Source organism: Mizuhopecten yessoensis, unplaced genomic scaffold, assembly GCF_002113885.1.
Source record: "Mizuhopecten yessoensis strain PY_sf001 unplaced genomic scaffold, ASM211388v2 scaffold716349, whole genome shotgun sequence".
In the NCBI taxonomy this organism is placed as follows: Eukaryota; Metazoa; Mollusca; class Bivalvia; order Pectinida; family Pectinidae; genus Mizuhopecten; species Mizuhopecten yessoensis.
Genome location: NW_018480072.1, coordinates 704,762 through 724,722, shown reverse-complemented (window position 1 = coordinate 724,722; position 19,961 = coordinate 704,762). Strand labels below are relative to the sequence as shown.

Here is a 19,961-nt window from a genome sequence, read left to right as displayed (position 1 = left end):
CGTTCCATGATGTTGTATTGCACTCATTGATCTACCAGTTATGTTGAATGATTTCTCTTTTAATATCAATTACTCACAAATACTTCATATATTTCAATCATACAAACAACTGCTCATTCAATGTGTGACGGGCGTATTATATACCGCTCGAGGTAACCTTGTTCTCAGGTAGTACAAGACAGATCTTTCCTTAATTTCATAGAAAGAATCCTCTTGGTCTTAAGTTGTGCATGTTCCATTTTTAGACCAATAAACAAAATGGCGCCAGAAGCACTTGACAGTTCTTCCTCAAATTTCACATATAGGTTTTCTCTGGTGTGCATTTGTGCATGTTTTAGCTTTTTTGAGACTGATCAGAGAGAGGCTATCAGGCAGCTATATCAAATTATGACAGTTCAAGTTGGAAAAAAACTGCATCTTCTGTTGACAGACTATCAATCTATTAAATAATAGGATGGTGGGCACCACACTTTCTCTAGGATATCTTGTTTGATAATAATATCAAGTTCCCAGCATGCGACGATCACACACAGCCTTGTATTCACAGTCATATAACAGTCATATTTCAGTCAAAGTTTGGTCAATTCATAGCTTCTCATACATTCAGTTTCATTGAAAAATGTTACTTATACAGCAGATAAATTTTGCTTTGTTTGTTTGTTGTTATCTTGATACATGTAACAAGTTTTCATATTGAATGAGCGACAACAGTCACTAAGGTGAGACAAGTTCTGCTTATCCATTAACAACATCGTGGTTAAGGTTTCACATCAAACTAATTGTTTAGTATATCCTAAATTGGGAAAGTAAGATATTAGACAATCTCAAAATGCAAGGGTTCTGCTCCCGATTCACACATCTTCTTTGCACCCCTGGAATATGTTATACAACAGAATGGACCTGTGTATCGTGACATACTGTCTTATCTGACCAATGTTTTGTGTCCCAGTGTCAGATTAGACAGGTTTCTCTGTATTGATACTGTTCTATGGAATGTGTACCAGGAGAACAACTAGAACAGTGTTTGCTTATTGATGATTATGTCTTTGGTTCATGAGCACAGAGGCTACAATGATTTATTAGCTCACCTGGCCCGAAGGGCCAAGTGAGCTTATGGCATGGTGCGGCGTCCGTCGGCCGTCGTATGTCCGGCTCCAACTTTTTACTTTAAACAACTTCTTCTCAATAACCAAGAGGCCCAGGCTGATGATAGTTGGCCAGTAGCATGCTGGGATGAAGGGCTACCAAGTTTGTTCGAATGAATGACCTTAACCCACTTTCAAGGTCCAAGGGGTAAAATGTCTTAAAATCTTCAAACGACTTCTCCTCAATAACCAAAAGGCCCAAAGTACTGATATTGGGCCTATAGCATGCTGGGATGAAGGGCTACCAAGTTTGTTCAAATTCATGACCTTGACCCACTTCCAAGGTCACAGGGGTAAAATGTCTTAAAATCTTCAAACAACTTCTTCTCAATAACCAAAAGGCCAAGGGTACTGAAATTGGGCCTTTAGCATGCTGGGATGAAGGGCTACCAAGTTTGTTCAAATGAAGGACTTTGACCAACTTTCAACCTAATGTCCTTGTTCGACATTCGAGGTCAAAGGCGTCGTATGTTTAAATCTTTTAATAGGTTCTTATGAATCAAACACTGATATTCTGCCTGTAGCTATTATTTAGTCCACTATTAAGATTACAAGTGTGAGATTAATACCAGGTGAGCGATGCAGGTCCATTGGGCCTCTTGTTGTTTTGTATCGTGATACTTTCTGGTGTAGCGTATCAAATTGTTTTCTTTGCCCGTATTGCGATACACTAACAGTACTGAAATTATGAACGCATTATTTATCGAACTCTAAAAATGTGTACTTATATTGTTTAATCTTTCAGTAAAGATATGGCCAACTGTCATACCCAAAAGTACTGGAAATTATACCAAAATATATTTCAGTAGCTTTTATTCTTAAAGTCTACGATAAAACTTGGTAAAATCCTGCACTGATTCATTATGAGGTCAACCTTTTCAGCAGATATTTTTATCATAGAACGTAGAGTATCTCAAACATGGTACCGCTATATGTATCGTACTGTGAGGTATGCTGATCATTGCAGCCCTAGAATGATGCAAAATGTATTTGTTATGAACCTCAGGAAAATCTTTTGAAAACATTATCACCTGTAAAATCTTGTCTGCTGTATCATTTAGGAGCACTTACAGGGAGCACTAACAGGAGCACTTACAGGGAGCACTTACAGAGAGCACTTACAGGGGACTTGTATTGAATTATCTGTATCCTGTAGATGTTTGTGTCTGACTTTTCTGCTTTCTGATGCAGGTTGGACGCCCCACTGGAAACAAAACTCCAACACCAGCGGCGACCGGGTGTGGAAACATGACCTTTACGATGACAAGGAAAAGAGTGAAGGAGACACAGGAGGCCGAAACAATGACGAAAAAAAGACGAATAAGGAAGAAAGTCGCGAGGACAACAAACCAACAAGTACCACATGAGAAGAGGAGGATAACCCTTGTAACGCCATAACTCAACAAGGGAGCTCAATGTTTTACCCGTGTCGACTCATTCACCCCTGAAATTTTAAAATGGACTATTCCAACCTTTGAATTGGAAGGGTTCAAATGTGTCTTCAGGGGTGAATGAGTGAAAATAAATAACTGTATAACCCAGGGTCAGTATGGAATACAGTATTTTGCTAAATGAGACTGAAGAGATAGAGAGGCTAGTTTTGTGATCATCCTGAGAAAATACAAATGCAGAGAGAACTGTTCTGTGTGATGGATCTGCCCATATCTTCCTTTGTTCAACATAAATTGAAATAAGTTTTAGGTTGAAAATGTCTTGCCTACAAAGGGACTGCTGTCATATGTATTCGTGATTGAAGAAAAAAAAAATTCTTACAAAGAAAACTTGAAGGAAGAATATAACACAAATGTAGTCTCAACATAATACAAAGCGAAGAAAAAATATTCATCTGTTTTCTAACTGATTTTAAACAGGAAATATTTAATTGATTCATAATGAATGAGTCGTTAAAACTGTAACAACCCAGTGTGAGGCCATCTTGCGAAACTGTTACAAACTAAGTAAAGACAAGGGAGGTAACTACTACACCAGAAGTGTTAGAACAGAATGGAAACTGCACACAGTCAATCACTTTAGTTTGGTGAGATAAACCAAATGTTTGTTTGGATAAGCAATTGCAAATTGGCATATTTTGAATATTAATTGAGACACAAAAAGACAAAAAGCATACAGTGGTCATTATTTATTTTGCAAAATTCAAAAATCCATTGTTTAAAGAACAGTTATGTTCTATGAAATGTGTACCAGGAGAACAACTATAACAGGGTTTGGTTTTGTTAGCCGTTCACAGACAATTTGACCTGAACAAATCTTAACCTGAAATTGACCCGAATTTCAGGTCTAATTCAGGTTAATTTCACATTTAAAACAAGTTCAAATCAGTTTCATATCAATGTTGTTGTCACCTGAACACAGCCAAAAAGTCAATTTCAGGTGAAAAATTAACCTGAATAATCACCTTGATAGAAAAATTTACCTCACCACATTCACTCCAGAAGACACATTTGAACCTCTCCAATGCAAAGGTTGGAAAAGTTCAAGGTAAAATTCCAGGTGTAAATGAGTAAATTTGACCAGAAATTGACATCAAGAATTTTTCATATCAATTTGAGGTCAAATTAGGCTGAAAACTTGACGTGAAATTGACATCAAGAATTTTTGCCTGTGTTGACATAAAATGCAACATTAGTATTCATGTGTCAAGAAAGCAAACTTAGACAATTTTCTTCACTTCAAACAAATCTGTACAAATATTTTGATCTCAATTCTGTATTTTTCAGTATACTGTTTACCTATATCTGTTCACATACCAAGGTAAATGTGCAGAGATGTTATTTTTGACCCGTGAAAAATACAGTTTTGATATCTTGTGCTGCAGTACTAGTGAAAATAACACTTTCATTACAAATATGAAATATATTTATTTTTTCAATGATATGACTATCAAATTTTCCTGTATCTCTTTGGCACATTACTCATTTATTTGGTTAAATATTTCATTATATTGGCTCATCTGGCACGAAGTGCAGTTTTTACTCATTTACCCCTGAAATTTCATAATAAACTATTCCAATCTTTGAATTGGAAGAGTTCAAATGTGTCTTTAAGGGTGAATGAGTTAATGTGCGATGGTTTGCATCTGCAGGTAGTAAGTATCAACTATTTCAACAATTTCAAAAAAACTTTTTAGGCCCAGATATGAGGTTTTAAGGAATCTTGCCATGTAGCTTGCTAGGGTGGAAGGCTATCAAGTGTTCTCAAATAAATGACCTTGACCCAGTTTTAAGGTCGCAGGTCATATGTATTTACATCAGCCAATGACTTCTGAGGATACTTGAGGCCTAGAATATATTTGTCCTATAACTCGGTGGAATGAGGGGCTTGTTTTGATGGAAAATGTAGATTAGCAGGTTAAGGGTTTTGTGTTTTGTCATTGCTTATGATAAACCTGCTGTTATTACCACAAAGTCGGAGGATGTACATAAAACACTACCTGGTATTTATTTCCCTTATTTCTATGGTACATGTAGAATTGATTTTACCCCAAAAATATTGCCATATGTGTATGTCCTGTATACCTGACCTTACCTTAATATAAGGCCCCAATCCTTTCTGATCTGTCCTCATAACCTATACAACTTAAATGCCCTCGTCCCTCCTAATACGCCGTCAGACCCCTTACTTACCATCCACCCTCCCTTCCCTAATATTGCCCTTGTCCCTCCTGATACGCCCTCAGACCCCTTACTTACCATCCACCCTCCCTTCCCTAATAATGCCCTCACACAAGGGATGCTATGGATATTTTAATAGTTCTATAGCAGTTTAGTGTTGGTGAGAAGTTTCTAGGTTATGGAGAGTTTTTTTTAAAGTTAGGTATTTTAATGTCTTTTTATCATAAACCAATGCTATTTTTTGTCTAGAAGCTGAGAAAACTCAACTGTTGTGATTTGTCTCAAGGCAGATGTTTCCACTTGTTATCCAAGCAATTCATCATTTGTGCAATTTTAACTAGTTTTTATGCACCATTTCACTAAATGTAATGGTTGATTTCCTTAAAAAAATCCAGTTGTTGCCAGCCATGAACTGGACTAATTCAAGAAATTTACTTCCATGGATTGTGTTATTTCTTTGAATATTGTGATTTCTTAACTCATTCACCCCTGAAATTTTGTAATGTACTATTCCAATCTTTGAATTGGAAGAGTCCAAATGTGTCTTTAGGGGTGAATGAGTTTTAAACATCGCATAGGCATAATGTATCTAATATAACATTGTTTGTAGATTGTAGTGCTTGGATGGCCTCCTTCAAAAGGAAAATTTAAAGATATGTCATTGTTTAAATCATTTTACTGTGAAACATTGTACATGAGATATTTGTTTTCTTCACTTCCATTGAATTGTTAATACAATTTCAAATATGACAAAAGTTGTTTTTGTTATTTGAAAGACATTATAGACACATTAACTGATTTGTCATTTCACACAAAGGAACAAACTGTATAGCCAGTTATTTTTATGACATTAAATTTATCAGATTATACTTCAAATGACAGAATTGAATTTACAACAGCTAAAATTTCCAAATCTGGAAAAAAAAGGTTATGTTATTTCAGTGTATATTGTCTATAATTCAATATAAAATAAAGAATAGCAAACCATACAAAGTCATTTGATTCAACGCAATCCAATACTATTTTATGCAAATTCAAGTGTTTTGTGTTATAAAATAAACAAGTCCTAAAACATACATGTCATATATTTCATTTCATACTGTCAGACTTGCCATATTTCTAGATTGTTTGAGATAATAATAATAACACTACCTTGAGGTTCTAATATACCGCTTTATCACAACCGATTTTGTAGGTCTCCAAGCTGTTCACAAATTATAATCTGTGGTTATAGGGCCTTTGCAACCAGCCAATATCTTTCTCAACTCCTTGGGGAGCATACAGCTAGCATTCAACAATTCTAGAGTTGCCCAACCACATACTCATTTACAGCCGAGTTGACTGGAACAAGCGAAGTAAAGTGTCTTGCTCAAAGATACAACACAGTGCTGTGCCTCGGCTCACTGCACCCTTGGAATATGTCATAGCGAAATCGAAGGCGCAGTGTGCAGCACCTTGAAGATGAGACAAGAAGACTTATTTGATCCTTTGATGTACATCAAAAGAATCACGTGGTCAGGTAATGGTAAAAATTGACAGGCTTTGAAGTCTGGCATCTCTCCTTTGTAATCTTCAAAGGACAGGTATTAGCCTAGTGTTTGGTCAGTTTTTTTTACCGAAGACTAATCAAACATCCATCTTCGTGCCTTCAATTTTGCTATGACATATTCCAGGGGTGCAGAGAGCGAAAGTGAGCGTAACCCCTGGATATGGAGGATGCTCGAACCCGCAACCCTTGTGTCACAAGCCCGGCGTCCTACCACTAGACTATCGGGCCGAGATAGCCTACATAACAACTATACAGATTTATTTGGCTGCATTGCTGTTTATAGCACAGGTAATATTTACCTGTATCATCTTAATAAGCAAAAAAATATTTCACTGGTATACATGTTATATATAATGCTCCACTTATAAGCAAAAAATATACAAATGCAGGGAAAATCCTGGTGGGCGATTTCATTAAGAGTGGCTATTCCATGTAAAATTAGAAGAAAATTGAAACATGAAGGGGTCAATGGCCCCATGGCCCTCTCCAGTGCCAATGAAAATAAAAAGCTGTACATAATGTAGTCGATTCCTGTCTTGCCTGAAGGATATGTGCAGTAAACAAAAAATAAAGCTCAACTCGGCTAAAGGGATTCCTGCTGTTGCAGTATGTTGATATATCTCGTCTAAATAGACCTGTTTGTGACAAAATGTTACATTATCTTACCATACTGTGAAATGTTAGTTCATCTCGAGTAAAAGGATATCCATGTTGTGACAAGGTTAATTTTCAACTTGCCTAAAAGGATCTTTGCTGTGTGGGGAGAGGTTTGTTCCTCTCATCTGAAAGGTCCCATGCTGTGACATCTTAGCTGATATAGGTTAAGAGATCCATGCTGTTATGAAATATTAGCTCATCTTGCTTTCAACATCTTCTAAACCACCAGGAAGCCTAGAGTCATAATACAAGTATATTGCCTGTAGCATGCTGGTGTCCAGGGCTATCGAGTTGGTTAAAATAGATTTCAATGATCTGCTTTCAAGGTCACAGAAGTATAAACTTAATATGGCATCTAAATATTCATAAAATCTTGAGAAACATATTTGGTCTGCGTGATGCTGGAGTGAGGGGATATAAAACTAAATTTGTTCAAGGAAATGGTTGTGACCCACGTTCGTGGTTACAGGGATCAGCTGTATGAAAACTTTAAACAACTTCTTCAAAAAGCCCATAAGACTTAGAGTAGTAAAATTTGGCCTGTGGCTTGCTGGGATAAAACTCTCAAGTTTGTGTGAGTTAGGGATATCTGTTAATGACATGTGACAGTAAGTCAAGTATCAAACTTCCAGCAAAGTTCTGCATAATATGCATTTTTATGTAGATTGTAGTGCTGCTTGCTATCAAGTCTTCTTTGAATAAATTTTGACCTTGACCTATTTTGAAGGTCAAATGTTTAAGATGTGTTTGACAATAGCATTGAACAAGGGGTGATACATGCCAATAGAGCCTCTTGTTTTTGAGGTATAGACTCCTGAGAAGATCCTTGTTGCATAATGAAAAAGGTTATAAAAAAGAAAATGATTTAAAAAAAATATCAATTCATCACCATTTCACACTAGTTATCACAGGGACCTGAGAATTTGTTAGTTATATATTTGGACCTAAACGAAGGTGTTAGGAGTAATTTTACACTAATATTATCATAATTATGGGTGGCATTTTTACCAAAAGTTTATCTAAACCCCCCAAACGTGTGAAATTACTTTTTAACACCTTAGGCTAGGTCCAAATATAGATGTCTATGGACCAGGGATGTGCCAAGTCAAACTACCACGAAATCCTTCATTCATGAATAAGTAATAGCGTATATATACTGATTTGAATATTCTTTGAGTGGACGAACTATCCAAGTATGTTGTTCTCCGTCAACACTTGTAGGTGTGGTATTAGAACACTGGTGGTATACATGCTTTTAGTTTCCGACACTGACTGCCAGACGATTCCAACCAAATGTTACATGTCATCCGGGTCAGATACTAGCTGCTTCCTATACCGACTCGGCAGTATTTCATTTTTTTTCACATTCGGAAGCGCGTAAGACTAGATATTCTTATGTGGGCGTCAATTTAATACTAATGCAATGCCTCCGCCAGGGATCCGATCTTGGACCTCTGGTTTACTCACCTGGCGCCTAATCGATATTTATTTTACAGCATTAACAATACAGGTAACAAGGTACATATTCCCGCGAGACGTCGTCCGTACAATTAGTATCATTCCAACAGGGCCCGTATTCATGAAACAGTTCTCATGCTCAATCATGTTTTATCATGTTTTTGGGCTCAAGCCTAATTTCTTGTTTCATTTTATAATAATATATATTTTTTTCAATGATTTGGACAAAAAAAGAAGAGACTTAAAGTCAAATACTGTTTTTAATGTTCATAATTCACTTTTGATCGTTTGACATGCTTTAAATGAGTTACAAGAAAGCTGGTTTGAGCACAGAACCCATGCTTGAGCATGAGAACGGTTTCATGAATATGGGCCCAGGTCTTAAAAAGGCAGTCCCGATAGCGTGACGTCGTTACTCTCAACGACTATTGTGACAAACACTCTCTAGTCCTCCATTTGAATCTATCCATAGATTCGACAATCCCATTAAAAATCCATCTGTTTTGGGCCATGGACTTACTATACCTTATGAATATTTTACCGTTTCTATATTTCCAGATATTTTCTTTTTGTTTATTAAGCAGCGGTCTGAACAAGACCCTGAAAAACTGTCTCCTGTCTTAAATTGTACGTTTTCTGTTTCTGTCTATCTGTTGGAACATATTCCCTGATCTTTTACCAATTGTCAGTATAATGGGACTTGGTGGAACGCCGTTCTGGGTTCCTTCGGCTTGATATTTCAGTGATGTAGCACTCAATAGCCGCGGTGGCCAAGTGGTTTTAAAAGGCGTCTGGCAGTAGCCCTCCACCGCTGGGTCGCGGGTTCGAGACCTGCGTGGGGCAGACGCCATGTACTGGCCGTAGGTCGGTAGTTTTTCTCTGGGAACTTCCGGCTTTCCTCCACCACCAAAAGCTGGCTTGTCCTTAAATGACCATAGCTATTAATGGGACGTAATACACAAACAAACCAAAAGTCGACATCTGATCCTCGCTATCGCAAGGAGGCAACAACACACCGCCTCTAGCACGCACGCCTACATTATTAACAGGGAGACACGTCCTTCAAGGACCTTTGCTGTTAGAAGATGTTAAACCCAATAAAGCTGCTAATCCTTCAGATTTAGTTTATCAGATAAATTAACGTTCATTCACATCGAATCCCACTAAAAGCGTTTACTAGGGTGGCCGGTGGAGCAGTGGATAGCGCACTAGCCTTTCACTCAGGCGTCCGGGTTCGATTCCCCGATCGGACGTGAAAATGTATGGGGTCACCTGTCCGACCACGTGGGTTTTCTCCGTGTACTCCGGTTTCCTCCTACAATAAGACCCCCGCGCTCTGACATCCGGTCCAACAATGATTAATAAAATAAATAAAGTTTTATTCTAAAAGCGTTCCTGTATTGTTTATTTAAAGTTTGAACCTTAGCTTCCCTTTCATTTTTCAAAAGCTTTAAATACCTTCTAGTTGGCACATGCCTTCGTGGGTTTGATGTCTAAGCCAAATCTTCCTTAAAAAACTGGACAATGGTAATGATGTCCTTTGTACTTTGTTTTGCGGCTCAGTTATTAAACAAACTTTCTTTTTGCTAGCTTAAATCAGAGCCAACCATGGCAGATTTGTTAGATGAATTAAACCTTCGCCCTTTTTAAATACCGTAATGATCGGAGTTATGAAAATAAAATTACTAGATTTACAGAAACGGGTGTGTTAATTAAAATTATGTATTTATCACGTTACGGTACCCCCGAACCACTGCCGAAAACTGTATAAACTGGAAACTGATATTTTCCGATATAGTTTGATAACTCATTTCTTGTGGGACTTTACCAAGAAATAATAAAAATGAACTACACAAAAAATAATCAAAAGTGTGTGTGGCTGGACAAGGATTCGAATCCTGAGCCGGAAGCTGTCCCTTTAACTAACCGAGCTACTTGGTCAACGGACGTACCCCATCAAAACGAAATAACGGGACGGTTTCTGAACAGAACGAAATAACGGGAAGGTTTCTATACAAAACGAAATAACGGGAAGGTTTCTGAACAGAACGAAATAACGGGAAGGTTTCTATACAAAACGAAATAACGGGAAGGTTTCTATACAAAACGAAATAACGGGAAAGGTTTCTGAACAGAACGAAATAACGGGACGGTTTCTGAACAGAACGAAATAACAGGAAGGTTTCTGAACAGAACAGATCTTTATTGAACACTCAGATCGATACAAACGATACATGAGCAACATACATAATAAACAGTAGACAGCAAAGGAATAGGTAAGTTAGCACGGAGACTGAAATGCTTGCATAACACATTTCAGAAAGTTACAAAGCTTGTTCAACAATTTCATATTAGTGGTGCAAAATAATTCACGGTATATCTGATGTTATTTAGAAAACGGAAATAATATTTGGGAATATATTTACGTCTTCCAGTACGAAAAAAGCTACATTCAAATGCATAGTGGTATATTCATCACCAATAACTTGTTGATCACAAAGTGAACATATACGTTAATCCCAATGAACATATCCCCACCTACCACACAGGAAGTCGTTGGTTACATGTTCGATGGGAGTGTTTCTGCATATACGAAAACTCCAGTGTTTTGCCTGCTGGGACACTGATCCTTCAGCACGGCTACTGGGTTCAACAATGCCATACAGTTCTATAATTGTGTCGTTATTTGTAGATATCCTGGACAGCGAAAGGTTCTGTCTTGTCTTTGGCAAACTCTTGACAATACTGTCGAGTCTGAATTCCGATATATTCTTTTTTCGAAAGTGTTTATAAACAAGTTTCTCGCTCTTAAATTCAAATCTAAGCAATGGAATTCCTATTATCAAATTGAACGAGAAAATTTTGCACTGCAGGCCAGTGGTATGCAAAATAGACCGTTTACGAATTTGAAAACAGTTAAATTAACCTTACACATCCACGTCCTCAGCTCTGCAAGGCTCGTCTGAAGTACGTGTATCTTTCCCGTTAGATGTAATGAAGTTAATCACAAACCGTTTGATATTGAAGTACATGCATTCTAAACATACGTGCACTTTAAACTTAACTTGCAGCTTCCAGTTATTAATATATGTGTGTTTAAGGAGCCCTGCCCCACTGTAGACAAAACACTAGAGAGCTCCACTGTAGTTTTTCATACCTAAAGTAATCTCCCCTTAATATCATTATCTATTCCGTTGACCTGGCAGCGCAGCTGATAAGTTCGACAGGTCCAGTGTTCCGATCCTGATTTATCAAAGCTATCTATGTCTGGAAAAAGTTTCCGATGCATATTACAATTTTTGGCAGTGTTACAAGTATCCTTAAATATGTGTGTCATAAACGTTGTACGTGTCTTTTCAATACAGTTTTTATGGCTTTCAGTGCGCATAACTCCGGACTATAAAACCTTGGTTACGGCAGCTTCAAATATTATTTTTTGGTAGAAGTAAGAAATAGGGACCTATAACTTTAACGTTATCAGATTTTTCTTGAGACGAGATTTAATACTTTTTGGTGAATTTAAACCACTTTCAGAAAAGGTTTGGCGTGTATATTTACATTTGAAGTGTCAATCTTACTTTTCGGTATATGTATTTGAAGAGAATCAGAAATACTGATAAATATTGATTTTATAACGAAGTTATGAAATATTATTCTCGCACTCTTCTAAAACACGACTCTTTAATTCATTCACCCCTGAAATTACATAATGAACTATTCCAACATTTGAATTGGAAGAGTTCAAATGTGTCTTCTGGGGTGAATAAGATAATGACCTTTTTAATGCGCATATGTTTTGGAACATGTAACAAGTAAAGACAGTATCATGTCACAAGAGATAAAACAAACCCACGGAATTATGAATCTGTTAATACGGATTAGACAAGATTCTGACGTAAAAGGCGCTAAAAAATCTGAAATGCTGTTCTTAAAAATCTACCACCTTATCGGCTGCCTTTGGGAGCCGCATATCACAAGATACAACGTTGATGAACGGGACAAGGATAGAATTTGCCATGCCCATCTGCAATAATCAGAAGTTAAACCAGAAACGCTCTACATTGGCATCGAAATAGGCTTGCTACAGATACCGCAAGATTTCAATCTTACCTTATCGTTGATATCACAGGGACCTGAGAATTTGTTACAGCTATATTTGAACCTAAACTATGGTGCTCAGAGTAATTTTACATGCTTCAGGGGTTTAGATCGACTTTCGGTAAAAATGACACCCCCAATTATACTCATATAATACCTGAAACCAATCAAATAGCTTACCGCGAGCCTCTGATATCGCCGTGACATAATCCAGGGATGTAGATAAAATGTTTTGCGTTAAATACGCAAGTTTTGACAGAAGTTGATGTTGATTTGTATTTATTGAGTGTAAATTTTAATGCACTAAATCCAGTGTGCCCCTTTCTCTCGGGAACACTAATGTCGTCGCCTGACGTATCGAGCAATATTACTCCCAGACAACGCTATACACTTTAAAACAAGTTCCCTCGGGAAAGGGCCACACTAGCAAGGTTTTACTATAGTTTACATGTATAGGCGGATATACAAGAGGGATAGCACCAAGGCTACAGGCCTAAAGTCCACATACTATATACTACAAGATGACTTTATGGGTTTTTTTGTCGTCCGTCACACCGCTCCCTACAGGCACCCTCATTCATAGGTAGTGTCCAACTCGTCGTTTCCCTCGGCACTATTCTTCCGTAACAATGTTTCTCGAAGGAAGTGTTTCTCCGAAAAACCGTTTCTTGTGGGCAGTGCTCTTCCGTCACACCATTTCTCACGGGCAGTGTTCTTCCGCCTTGTCGTTTCCCGTGGGCCGTGACTATACCTGTGTCACTCCGTTTCCGCGGCGGTATTCCTCCGTCATACCGTGGAATCCGTGTACAGTGTGCCTCCGTTACAACGTTCCCGCGGGTACCATTCCACCTGACATTGTTTCCCGCTGGCGATGTCTTTCCGTCACACTATCCGCTAGGCAATATTCCTCCGTCACACTGTTTCCCGAAGGCACTCATTCTTCCGTCATTACGTTTCCCGCGGGCACTTCTCATCCGTCACACTGTTTCCCGCGGTCACTTATTCCTCTGTCATAACGTTTCCCGCGGGCACTTTTCCTCTGTCATAACGTTTCCCGTGGGCTCTTTTCCTCCGTCACACTTTTTCCCAGGGGCACTCATTCTTCTGTCATTACGTTTCCCGCGGGCACTTTTCCTCCGTCACACTGCTTCCCGCGGGCACTCATTCCTCTGTCAACGTTTCCCGCGGGCACTTTTCCTCTGTCACACTGTTTTCCACGGGCAGTCATTTCTCTGCCCGTCATAATGTTTCCCGCCGGCACTCATTCCTCCGTCACACTGTTTCTCGCGCCCGGCACTCATTCTTCTGTTATCACGTTTCCCGCGGACGCTCATTCCTTCATCACACTGTTTCCCGCGGGCACTCATTCTTCTGTTATCACGTTTCCCGCAAGCGATCATTCCTTCGTCACACTGTTTTTCGTGGGCACTCATTCCTTCGTCACACTGTTCCCCGCGGGCGCTCATTCCTTTATCATAATTCCCGCGGTCAGTGAGCCTCCATCACACCGACGGTTTCCCGCGGGAAGTATTCATCAACTATGCGAAGTTTCCCACGCTTTGCCCAGTTTCCCGCGGACGTAGGGAATTTTCCAGCAGTACCGTACCTTACATTATTATTGAAGGCTGATGTAGTAATCTAGTTATTGGCCTTATTCTAAAATATATTGCCATTTCCCGAGGGAACTATATTCTCTGTTAGTGGTGTCAAGTTAGACGGAATGTGTGCCCGACTTATCAAGCGAGGGCACTTTATTCCTCCACAGACAATACTATCAGATAAATGGTCCCTCGGGAGCTAGAGGGCCATTTTGGATGAAGTACTTTATATGTTATAGGAGAAGAGTCGAGTGCTGACATGTACAACACCAGCGTGTATCAATACTGGTTTGTTGAACAAGCAAACAATATTTAATCGACGTAATTTGATAATGATAATTAAAAAGAGAATCAATAAACAAGTGTATACATCTCATCTTATGAGGTGGCTTTAGTGCGGGTATTTAGGGTGGTGCTAATCCTGACAAAACTCAAGTTAGATTTCGATATCGATCAATCATAGGAGAAAAAAAAAGATTAATAATACTTTTCTGAATCCCAAGAAAATACATCTTATTTTTAGAGCACTCTTATTCTCAAATATTTTGTATATCATTTTTTTTTTTACAGAAGGGCAACTTCCTCAAACATTACTCAATTAATTAAAGGTTAAATTGTAAATTAAAAAACAACAACAATTGGATCAATTTCAGAGAATCTCACTCTTGAATATTAGTTTGACAAGAAAAGTGAAATTTAGAATAAGTAGGACCGAACAATTAAAAGTTTAAGTTTTTGCGATAGGCGTGGATCTACCGACTGCATTTATTTATTGTTAATCATTGGGACTAGAATATAATTTTATATTGTCCAAAATAACCATTTGCCATTGTTATTTTTTATTGACAACATTGCCGCTATTGGTCTTTCGTTTACACATATCTTTACCTATACGTAACCAGTCTGTTTAATATCTGGCAGGCAACTTTTCCAGACATCTAGGCCTATCTGTCTCTGGTTTACTGTCGACGATAGGGTGTAACCTTCACTCTGACACAAAACACCGAACTATGAATGGGGTTTGACTCAAACTTTGAGGGGCGAAATTGGGTAATATTTATTTCCATCTGTCGTGAGAAACTTCTATTCCGTTTATAACCATTCAGAGTTAGTAACACGCTGAAATACATAACCGACAGCATAGCAACCGTCTGATCAATACACAATGTGTATTACACATGTGTGTATGGAATTCCCCTACACGCGCCTCGCTTTGACCTCGCACATGTACACTCTCCTGACATCCAAGATGGCGCTTTCTATGTGAACGGGTGGAGTGTGTTGGTCATTTTTTGTTTAGTTTGGGTAGTTTACTGAACAGAATGGTTATGGGAAAATGACAGGCTTGAATTTATGACTTCAGATGTTCCATGCAGGCTATTCAGCGATATTCTCTGCTACTCGCCGTAGGAATTTTACTAATAATTCTATACTATGGCTTGAATACAAATTTTAAAAATGGAGGAAAGACACGGTCGTTGTTTACCCTTCGAAGGGAAAATCTCAGATCGTTCACAGATTCTGAAGACCACAGTTTTGCCGAAGACCTGCACATGTCCCCAAAACATCGGCGCGAAAGAGCGTCAGAGTCGAAGAAGAGACAAAAATGTCGTATGGAGTCGTGTTTCGATCTGTCGCGTTGTCGGAAAGGTTTCAAAGTATACCTGTATCCGTTGGAGGAAAGGGTATCGGAAACGTATAGCAAACTTGTTTCAGCTATCCAAGACTCGAGATACTATACCACCGACCCGTACGAAGCATGTGTGTTTGTATTGTCAATAGATACAGTAGATAGAGATGTACTTAGCCAGGATTATTCTAAAAACATTCAAACTAGGATTGAACAATTGGAGCACTGGAATAATGGAAAAAATCATGTCATTTTCAACCTTTATTCAGGAACTTGGCCAGATTATACAGAAAATTTGGATTTTGATATCGGTGAGGCGATGTTGGCGAAAGCCAGTATGTCCATTCATAAGTTTCGTAATGGTTTTGATATTTCTTTCCCTCTTATTGGTAAAGACCACCCGCAAAAGGGAGGAGAGAGGGGCCATGTGTATTTATCATCAAACAACATTCCTCCATTTCGTCACTACTTGTTAGGATTTAAAGGAAAACGTTATTTAACGGGGATCGGTTCGGAAACAAGAAATTCTTTATATCATATTCATAATGGGGAGGATATTGTGTTATTGACAACGTGTCGACACGGAAAGAGTTGGCAGAAGAAGGCGATAGAATTGAACGACACCAGATGCGAGACTGACAACATCGAATATGACAGGTAATATAAAGCGTAATTATGTTTTTAACAGTTGCTTTAATATGGTTTGCAAAATCTAATGAAAGCATTTGAGAAGGTTTAAATGAAATGTGTAACAGGAACACACTGTTTAAGACTTTTAATATATATTGATGACACACCCAGATTGCGGGTATCCCCTTGCCAAGTTTACACAGTACTTAAAGCAAGTGTTGGTTGTATAGCGGGGCCAGACTGATATTCAAACCACGAGGGCTTTTGAACTCCAGACATTAAAGCTCAAAGTCACCCGGCCCTGTCTCCTTTTTACAATATTTTCCCCTGAAGACATCGATCACTCAGTAGTACTATATTTGCAACCTACTTTAGTGTCCTAGTATCCCTTTACTATCGGAGCAAACAGTACTAGTGGTGTTCTAGTTAATCAATTTTATGAATGGTTAGTCATATTACTTCCGACCATGACTAATCGATCATCATTTTCAGGATTTTTAGATATTTGGACCAAATTTCCTAAAAACTGGTAATATTAAATAAATAAGCGATTTTCCCTGTAGCATTCAAATAAAATTTCTGCCTATAGCAATTAAGGTATTTGAATATTATCCACCATATTTTACCCACTCGATTACATCTGTATTTATTTTCTTATTCATTTGATTATAAATATCTTGATTGATCACTGATCAATAATCATTCATTTAAGAAATAGTGATCATGATTATCATTATGAGACAACTCGAGCTGGATGCAGAACATACCATTACATAATTATTATATTACATGTATATATATATACTCGTCCTCATACGTCCTACATAATGCCAAACGCTGTAACCATAACTAACAGAACTAATTAGGACCAGTTTAAAGCTTGGTAAGCTTGATGAAAAGTTTTTCAAAATTTTGATATCGTATATATATATATATATTTTCAAAAATATTGAAATCAATAACGGAAGTTGTATGCAGAAGGATTCAATACATTATCTGAAGACAAGAAACAAAAACAAAATTTGAAAATTTTGAGACAATTGTCAAAAATTGTAATTTGAGATTTTTTTTTTATTAATGACTTGTTAAGCTGAGCAGATCCCTGCGCCCGATCCTGAGTCTGATTCTGATGGTCACCACATACACGAATTGCTGCTATAGCTACAAGAAGAGCACTTGTTTTATTATTCTGTGATTTACTTTGTCTAGTTTTACAGCCAATTACAGACTGCTTCCCTTAGCAAAAAAGTGCTAGATTGTCCCAAATAAAAAAAGAGGAATATCTTAGTTTCCATTTTCATTAAAATATTGTTATATTTTCCCAATTAATCTAGGAACCATCTTCTTTAGCCAAAGGTTATATTAAAATCTGGTACAGTGTGTACAATCTGGTCTACCTAGCTACTAGCTACAATATAGCTAGTAGGTAGATGCTGATTGTACTGGATCATTATAACCCCTTGGCTAGAGAAGATGTTTGAGACAGGCTGCTGTCAAACTCAAATTTAGGTAGAAAAAGCACTCAATATAACATTTAATAATGGACAAGTCGTATATAGAATGAAAAGAATTGTTAAGTATGGTAGTTTTTCCTTCGGGACTTGTTATCTTTTTGAGGACCCATGGCCACTACAGTAATATATCTCTTAGTATAGTGGGACTCCAAAATTCTGAAAAGATGTTTGGGGCTTACCTAATTAATATGTACAAAAATCACTGCTGGTACGATGTTCAGGGCACACCTTAATATCTACAGAACTCAGTCCTAGTGCTAGTACGATGTTGAGGTCACGCCTAATATCTACGAAAGTCACTCACTGCTGGTACCTTAAGTATGATTTTAAATACTAAGTAAATATGTACTGTTACCACAGTAAATCTTTTGTAATCTTATCTTTTGACAGTGTGTCTGATGACTGGTGTATATGTCGCGTATAACATTAAATAGAACCTATCCCAGAGTTGAGCTAGAGATAAGGTTATTCAAACCCGAGTGATGTAATATATATGGAAGAAAACCCTCGATATGTATGTCATCCCTCAGGGTTCCATCATTTTATCTATACCTCATTCCCGGGGAAACATTCTGTTTCTTGACTACCTTTAATATAGGTCATAAAGCCCAAAATATTACATAAAAGCAACACGAAATTCAGTCGAGTGACAGAAAATATTTTCTCTCCCATTAGACAGAGATACCCACACTCCACACACTTTCGGTGAGGGAAAGATGTTCCTGTCTTAGTACTACCCTATGGTAAAGACCAGGGGAGATTCCTCTGTCATAACAATTTTACAGATTACGGAAGATAACTCTGATTTGCTACCTCTGGAAAGTATGCAATAAACATTTGCTTTTCATGAAATTACCGTAACTTGTATTAGACTTTGAGGTGGGAGAAAAATCTTCACGCCCCATTCCAGGAGTAAGACAAAAATGTCAACCCTATATATATATATAGGAGCCAGATTCTTGAATATCTAGCCCTGGACAAAGCCTCGGGCTAGATATTTAAGAATTTTACCCCTTTGGTGGAGATTTTTCTGTTTAGGTGGGGAAAGAATCTACAAGTCTTACCCAAGGGTAAAGACGAGGAGATTTCCCTGTCATAACAATTGTACGATGTCATGTCATTAGTTCAACAATGCAGTGACATCACATCAACAATAGCAGATCACGGAAGAAAACTGATTTGCTGGAAACTGTTTCATCAACGTTTGTGTTTCATGAAATTATCACCTGAATTAATATTTGAGACCTGGGAGAATAAGAATCATTCCCAACCTTGGGAGTAAGACAAAAAATCAGATGTCACCATAGGGAACAAGACCCAGGTCTAGGGGTCAGGTAGGATTATTCCAGCAACCGTAGTAGTACGTACTGGACATGGGCATAATCGGGTTTAGTCAGCTTGTAAGAATTAAGTACAATATCCAGTTGATGACGCGAGAAATTCATATAGATTTCGCGTATGCGGCCTAGTGTTGGGAATCGGTCCGAATTTGAAGATCGATTATCGGACATTTAAGATCGATCGGTAATTGTTTATCGGTTGAAATAAGTGCCAAAAAGATTACATCTAATAAATTGACATTTTGATTTTTGACTAATCATTAAAAATATTGATATAACTACGTGTTATTTTGCTAATAACTTTTATCTAAGAGACAGTCAAATGGTGAGAAAAGGTATTTCAGACATTGACAATGACCGGTAGATTACCATTTCAGAAGTGAACATACCTTTTACCTATAAGCTATATCCTGTAAGACAAGTCATGATGATAGCGATGGCAACACAAACAAATCAGGTTATGCATTTTGGGTTAAGTACTTGATATGACATTTACTATTGTGAATTAGTTAACGCATTTGAAATTGAGTCAAATTGAGTTGGTACTGTAAAGTTTATACCCCATCATCGAAGGGCTGGAAAAGAAAGTGTTTTTATTCCGGTGGCCACCATTTGCCGTACTTCCGGTTATCAGTTATAAATTTAGCCGTACCTACAAAACACTGCACTGACCTTGATTACGTAATGACGCTATAGCTACCACGCTTGAA

General features: G+C 37.9%; 2 protein-coding genes across 4 annotated transcripts in view; both read left to right on the top strand.

The window, feature by feature from the left end:
* Positions 1-5,844, top strand: part of LOC110443490 — a 28,230-nt gene extending 22,386 nt beyond the window's left edge. For all 3 annotated transcript variants that reach the window (XM_021487721.1, XM_021487720.1, XM_021487719.1), the window contains one exon: positions 2,337-5,844. In XM_021487721.1, coding sequence (XP_021343396.1) covers positions 2,337-2,512 — 176 coding nt within the window. In that variant the 3' untranslated portion in view covers positions 2,513-5,844. The remainder of the gene's footprint in view (positions 1-2,336) is intronic.
* A 9,531-nt stretch (positions 5,845-15,375) lies between these two features.
* Positions 15,376-19,961, top strand: part of LOC110443488 (exostosin-1a-like) — a 90,868-nt gene continuing 86,282 nt past the window's right edge. Inside the window, exon 1 of the mRNA XM_021487717.1 lies at positions 15,376-16,424. Coding sequence (XP_021343392.1) covers positions 15,508-16,424 — 917 coding nt within the window. The 5' untranslated portion in view covers positions 15,376-15,507. The remainder of the gene's footprint in view (positions 16,425-19,961) is intronic.